The sequence below is a fragment of the Morone saxatilis genome, unplaced genomic scaffold (assembly GCF_004916995.1).
Source record: "Morone saxatilis isolate NCDOM2014 unplaced genomic scaffold, NCSU_SB_2.0 Contig7, whole genome shotgun sequence".
In the NCBI taxonomy this organism is placed as follows: domain Eukaryota; kingdom Metazoa; phylum Chordata; class Actinopteri; family Moronidae; genus Morone; species Morone saxatilis.
The window spans coordinates 17,105,994-17,113,502 of record NW_023340246.1 but is presented as its reverse complement, the minus strand read 5'-3'; the positions used below and the strand labels follow the sequence as shown (position 1 = coordinate 17,113,502).

Below are 7,509 nucleotides of genomic sequence, written 5' to 3'. Positions count from 1 at the left end.
GCCAGCTCTACCCACTGAGCTGATCGGGCGCCCTCCGGTTTGAGGTTTCTAAATACAAAGTATTGTAATTGTCGACTGAACTTACAGAGAGAAAACTATTTATGTTAAAACAAAATAACGTTTTTTTCATCTATACTTGAATGGAATGTTTGCCAAAGCAGTAATTAGATGTCACAAGCAAAACTGATATAATGATTAATAACTAAAGGTTATGTTATATTATAGGAATGATTACTGAACAGAACAGTAACAATAGCTAACAGCTGAAGTGAAATCTTCATATGAACAACATGCACATCTCCTGAAGTTTTCATCATAATAGCACCAACAATTAGATAACACTTTGAATCTGACAGCTCAGCAAATACCAAGTAGTTGAAGTCTGAATGTTGGAATTATACATGAACCTTCCTTGAGGATCAAAGGAGGCACAAGTGAACACTTTTGCTGTCTAATCAAGGCTCATAGCTTGAGCTGTATCATATGCTACAAACAGCAAAAAGAAATCCAGTAATGTGATTGGTCACCTTGTGTCTGGCCAGCTGTTGAGTGGCTGCCTCCAGGCTGCCACCCACAGTGGGGTCAGGAGTCACCATTCTGCTGGACATCTGGAGCAGCCAGCGCTCCACTTCCTGGAGCTCGTTGTGGTAAGCTTCCTGTTCCTTCACCTGGCCTTCCAGATTCTCCACATGGGCCTTGACCACATAATTCACAAAATGTGTGCACACACACACACACAGACAAATTATACTGATTACAAAAAGCCTGTGCAACAAACCATTACAACCACCTTTCTGACAAAATTACATGTCCTTTATCTATGTCTGATTCATTGTAAAGCTTAAAAATCCTTCTTAAACCTATCTTTTCTGTATTACTAATAGGTGAAATTATGAAGGTATCGTATAATTTGCAACAATTCATCTGCTAACTCTCCTGCACAGAAAGAGCATTTACATTTTCTCTCCTGTTTATCATAACTTCTGTTATCTGAGCACATGTCCTCACCATGGCAGTATTACAGAGTTCAGTGTAGTCCTTTTTCAGTCTGTTCATTTTGTCTCTGATGGACGGGTAATGGACAGAGGCCAGCAGAGCGTCTCCTTTCTCCACTACTGACCTGATGGATCCATCATGGGACTGAACCATTTGCAACAGAGCCTGGGGACACAGACAGACAACATGCGTCATTAGTATCCTCTAGTACAGAGAAAAGACCATCATTAATACATGTGAGGTTACGTGAGTATTAATGTATTAAATTACTGCGATTGGTTCAATACTGTCAGCCATTTTCCAAAGCACACAATAGGCATGTATCAATACAAAAAGCAATGGTATACTACGGAAAATGGTCAGCAGTTATGTAAAGTATATTAAATTGTGGAGCTAATGGTTTAAGACATGCAAGGACACTCATGTGGTCCATTAAGTTAATAATATTCAGTAAGGTTCTTGGACCCACCACAGTGTAGGGCTTTATTCTCATGAGTTCAGTTTAAATACAGTATAGAAAAAATGGCGAAATTACATAGTTGCTGCTGTACCTTATACTTAGCCAGCAGTGCTCTACGTTGGTACAGTTCAGCCTTGGGCTCCACCGGGGTGCTGAGCAAAGCCTTGGTCTCCACCAGCCACTGGGCCTGAGCCTTATACCGGTCCTGGAACTCCTTAGCTAGCAGTAACGCCCGCTGTAGAAAGCTGTGCTTCTGCCTCAGGCCACCTGCGAGCTCCTCCAACTGGGCAAGGCGAGCCTCTACCTCCCCTCCTAAACACTCAGCTCCGGCCTCGTTCAGAAAGCCTGCCGCCTGCTCTGCCCGCTCCCTCAGTGATTTCAGGAAGCTGTGGCCGTGTTGGAGCTCAGACTGGAGAGTCTGGGTGAAAGAGAGAGCAGAAATACAACTCAGCGTGGGTGCCGCTACAGTGTTATCACCTTACTTTATATTAAAAGACCTTCAACCAGGGCATTCAAAGAAAAAAGAGCAAAAGACTGCTTTTCTGTACTGGTGTATCAAACATGTAGCATATATACTTTAGGATGAGGAAATCCTGCCATCAATGTTTCCATGACTTTGAGGTTAACATTCAGACACAGTATCACTGATTTCTTTGTCCTTCACCTCCAGTGCTGCCTCAGTCATTCAGACCAGCCTGGCAGTGTGTTTGAAAGGCTTTGAACCCATCAGGTAGGCTGACACCTGCACGGTGAGATGTGGAGAAGACTTGGAGGTCATGGTGTGGAGAAACCATAGTGAATAATATGAAAGGAGGACCCAATTATAAGGACCCTTAACACGGCAGCACTAGCTGCAGGGGTTTCCAGGGCAACCACAACACACACACACACACACACACACACACACACGCGGACCTCCACTCGATGGTATGCTATCTAGCTTTCATCATCAGTCTATTATTGCTTGAGTAGAGAGTGGCTTCACACTGCAACAACCACGGACCTCCAGCTTCTGCTGTTGATAATGTAATATAACAAGACCTGTGTCTGTATACACACGTCCATGTTTGGTGCTTAATATGAAGCTTCAGGCATGTTCATCATTTCATTAACAATGCAGAGCGTCCCTGCCTTTGTGACCTTAATAGGAGACACTCGATATATCTCAATTCCTACAAATCTGTGCGGTTAACATGTAAGATAAACCAAGGTAGCTGGCAGTAATTGCCATTTGCAGTAGATTTAGTTCTGCATGACTCATTATCTCCACTTCATATCGCAACATCTGCTCTCATTTTATACCTGACATTGAGTATCCGTCTTAGCAACAACAGTTGTTGAAACTGATGGTTATTAATCCTAAACAGTGAAATATAAAAAGATCTCTTGAACCTGATTTGTGCATTTTAGATCCAAGACTACTAGAGGAACCATTCAAAACTCTGAAAGACTGAAAGCATCTATTTGTTCCAGTAAGGACAAAATATTAATTTAGTATTCTTGGCTTAACAGAACTTTCAAAGTTTGGTTGCACAATCTGTCTTGTCTTTGGATCAAATTACACTGATGGAAGGCTGGAAATGTGCTTAGCATTATATATGAGGGCCTGAACACAACGTGCCCTTTATGCTGTAAACTGTCTTGTACCATGTCAGCCGTAATTATGCATGTCAAGTGTCTTGTGCACCCGCTGTAAATGATTGAGCAGTAATTCTGTTTCTTATTCTGCATCAGTTCTCAGGCTCCATTATCTCCTGTAATATATCTACTGGGGCAGTGACAACCATGTTCATCAGTTACATTATCTACTAACAAGGGTAGGACATGACTAAGGTGACCCTGTGGGCAGCAGTTAGCTCTGCTGTCATTGTCTCTCTGCTGGGAATGTAGAAGCAGGCAGAAATCCTAAAATGGCGGCGCCAGAACTGTAAAATAACAACTTTTTTTGTTCTAGTGCCATTTGTAATGTCAACAACATTGATTATTTCTGATAACAAGGCATTTAAACATGGACCAATTTGCTTTTTGGAGAGACACCTGACTGTGTGCATCAGAAAGCAAAAGGGACTTGGGGGAATAAACGCCCTTGAACATTTATGAAATGCCAGTGAAATTTTAAAATATGGAAGGGGAAGGGGAGGGGGGCTTAATCAAGAGAAGAAGAAACCCTTTCCTTTTTTGCATTTTTTTGTATTTTATCCTGTATACAATGTTTGTAGGAGCCAGTGAGTGGAGCTTTTTGAAGCACTCAAGGGGAGAAACTACTATATAAAACTAAAAAATCTAACTAAAAATGAAAATTAAAAGGTTTAAATGCACTGGATGGGGACAAAGTCAGGACGTGTGAGATGTGAGGAATTTAATGATTTAAAATAGACAAAGCTACCAGAATTTTCCAGACCAAGGGGACAAATTACGCCTTCTGGAAAAAATATATATGTCTTATCATTGTACATGATCACAATACTCTTAGTAAAGTTAAAACATATTTCTATGTCAACACTACTGTATGACTCATGTTTCTACAGTTGCAGTTCAGTATCAAATGAAGTCTAAATCCAACTAATGGCCCTTGACACAGCTATTGACTACTGGTCTTTGTGTCAATGCATAATCATCCCATTTCACTGAAAATCCCTGTGTAGCTCTCACCACAGGAGAATGAGTAAGTGATGGAGCACTCGTGTGTTATCTGCAGTGCTGGAAGGACACATGTGGTGACAGCATGTCTTCAGTCCCTATGCAGAGACAGAGCATCGATCCCAGACAGGGATTACTGAAAAGCCCACACCAGATGATGTATTGTAAATATGTGTGTGTCGATAAATGCGTTTCTGGATATGTGTGTGGAAGACAAAGAGGAAATACATCTAGTGATACGCAAAGAAAAGCAGTGGGAAAAAATGTGTGAAAATCACAGAGGATTCATGGGTTTGAGAGTTTGCTGCAGCTTGTTAGTTAGTACTGTGGATGGGTTTTGAGTGTTAGCGGAGAGAAGTGTGTGTGTGTGTGTGTGTGTGTGTGAATGTGTGTGTGTGATGTGAAGCGGTAAGGGCACTGCATCAATTACAGTGTCTGTGCCAGCAGGCTCCTGACACCGGCGCTTCTTCATCCTCTGCTTCACAGTGGGAGGTCTCTCCCTGCTACCACGCTTCCTCTAAAGCAGCACCCGCTTTGTCTTCATAAAGAGCCGATCGATACACACATACCCATCCAATCCTCTACACACTCGATATGAACTATGCCAAGCAAACGATAGTGGTGATATTCTCTTTACTGTGGGCCTACTTCCCTCCACTGCCCATTTGACAAACAGAGCACAAATAGAAACAGTTACAACTAAGCCAGTGCAGTGAGTTTCTTTTAGTTCAGAGAGCTATCCAAATATTATAGGTACACCGAATGCTTTGCAAGCTTTACAGGTCGTTCCTGCATATTTTACTGGCCAAGCATATTGAAGCTGCCAAAGAAATCTGTACACTTGATGTTACTAGCAGGTACCGTATGTTGCTTGGCAGGAACCGTAATTGCACAAGGACATTTTTTTGCTGGCTTGGATATTGAACTCATATGAGTTTTTGCTCAATTTCTCCGCTACAAACTGTCTTGCTAACTCATCAGTTTGCAATGGTAATACCCAACATCTGTGCTGATTTATTGCAACCTGTTCAGGGAGGTTTATTAAGCGCCGCGCTGCAACTTGTATCCAAATGCCTCACTGAGAAACGGAGGTTCAGAACTGTGAAATTTAAACCATCTAGCCGAACAAGTAAACACAGAACAGATTAAGGTAAATAGATCAATACCTCTAGTTTTTTCATCTTCCTCTCCATGGCGACCCGATCCAGAGGTTCAGAACTGTCAGTTAATGCTGTGAAGCTTTTCTGAGTTGAGCTGAGCCAGTCAGTGAAGGACATGCAAAGGTTTTCAGCCTCCTCAATGCTCTTCAGCTCCTCCTGAAGCTGCTTGATGGTGTCCTGAAAAACAATCGGATGATAAGTCAGAAGCAAAGTTTAAAAAATATATACTTTTTCAAGAGAGACAATTATAATTATTGTACATTGCTAATAGAAATTGCTTCACAGTGGATAGTAAATTGATAATTTTGTCACTTTTTTGTTGTTGAAGGATACACTGTAAATATGTGAAAAGAACATCACATTTCAGGGTAGGTTTTGTGTGGTCATGTGATTATATTGGCAGTAGACCACATGACTGAATATCTACAGTACATCTGATAATTAATACAAAGTCAATGTTGGCCCCAATATATAAATATTTTTTAACTTAGTAATTAACAAGATAATAGTCATATCCTACCATATTAACATTATATTTAATAGTAGGAACATCACGGTGAATAACATCACTTCAACAACTGCTCCCTTTTTGTTTCAGAGGTTAGAACTGTAAGATGTGGACTGTATTTGGTCAGGGGAAAATTCAGGAAACCTGGTCTGTAGCTTTTTCTTTTAAGCTGTGAGATGTGGCCACCAAGGACCAAAAGCTCTCTGATCAACCATCAAAACAGAAAATATCCGTTTCCTCCCTTCCTCATTCATCTGCAGAACGTCAATAGCTTCACTACAAGGTGGAGAGGGGTTTTATGTTTTGATGCATTATCCACTTGACTGAGATTTTGAGTCAATAACACCATGAGGATGGAGAGGGTTTCTTGCAGGTTTGACACATTATTCACTCAACTTGCAAATCCTGTGGTGAGAGGCTCCAATTAGCTCATAGTGCTGAGTGCACACCTTTTTCTGACTAGACAGAGGTAACAGCTTCCCACCTCAAGCCCATATGGCCCCCACTTCACACAGTATAATTACAGCCATCCGTGGTATGAGAGGGATGTTATGTGTCTGCATACATATGCATCGGCATGACTGTAAGTATATACATGCTTGAGTCAACTTTGAGAGGGGAAGGAAAGGGTGTGGGTAGCACAGAGACAAAGGGGGAGACGCACACGCACACATCAACTCAGATGTGTTACCGAAGGTGTAAAAATCAATGCAATGCAGGCAAAGCTTTTCCACTGCTGGTGCCGGGTGTGAGATTGCCTTCTGTAGCGTTTAATTACAGCCTTAGCCCCAGACCAGAGGAGCCCCATTGATTTTCCTTTAGTCCCCCCCAGAGGAGCAGACAAATAGAGAGGCTGGATCTGAGTATACAGAAGCAACACAGGCTGGGCTCACAGGCATAACTCCCAAAGCTACTTCAATGGGGTGTTACAGAAACAAAGTCCAAACTCTCACTGGAGCAAATTCCATGGTGAGAAAACATAACCATGTATAAGAAGCCCACTGCGGAAAGAGAACCCGATGGCAATGCACACAACTTTATCCAGAGACAGTGTAACGCAAAAGTGGTTAAACCTATACTAAATTAAAGTTGTTCTATTCTTAACTAATGATGACAAGAAGGTACTTTTTTTTATGGTGGACAGAAAATTAAAGGTCCATTGATTTTACATTTAGGAGGAAAGAAAAGAAAATATTCAAATATAATAGTCATAGGTGTGTTTTCATTAGCATAAATAAGAATAATTTTGTTTTCTTTATCTTAGAATGAGTAGTTTTTATCTACAGAGGAAGCGGGTCATCTTCTACGGAGTTCACCATGTTAATCTGACATATTTCTACAGTAGCCCAGAGCGGACAAACCAAACACTGGCCCTAGAGAGGGCCTTTCATGTTTGCAGCCAGCAGAGTTTCTCCTACATGCTTGGAAACGGGAAGGTAAGGCGAGGACGCTGCACAACTACACAACTACATGCCACTTCTTGTTCCTACAGTTGGATGTTTGAGCTTCACTGCGCAGGATGACGTATGTGCAGAGTTCGACACTAGTAGGATGTTTTTACATTAATGTGCTGAAAGTGGAAAGTGCTCTTTGTGCTCATTTAAAATCAGATTTTAAGAGGCATGGCCTAAGATGACTTAACATCAAATAGTTTGGAAGTCAGTTCTGATCCAGTATGAATCTTTAATGAGGTAGAAGGAGCAGATGTTTTTTTTTTAAAGATTTTAATGTGGAAATTGCACTTT

At 41.4% G+C, this 7,509-nt stretch overlaps 1 protein-coding gene across 1 annotated transcript in view; it reads right to left on the bottom strand.

The window, feature by feature from the left end:
- LOC118340856 (nesprin-1-like) overlaps positions 1 to 7,509 on the bottom strand; it is a gene marked incomplete in the record, with an annotated part of 73,189 nt that overhangs the window by 50,407 nt on the left and 15,273 nt on the right. The window contains 4 exon segments of the mRNA XM_035679008.1: positions 528 to 695; positions 1,009 to 1,161; positions 1,548 to 1,874; positions 5,263 to 5,433. Coding sequence (XP_035534901.1) covers positions 528 to 695; positions 1,009 to 1,161; positions 1,548 to 1,874; positions 5,263 to 5,433 — 819 coding nt within the window.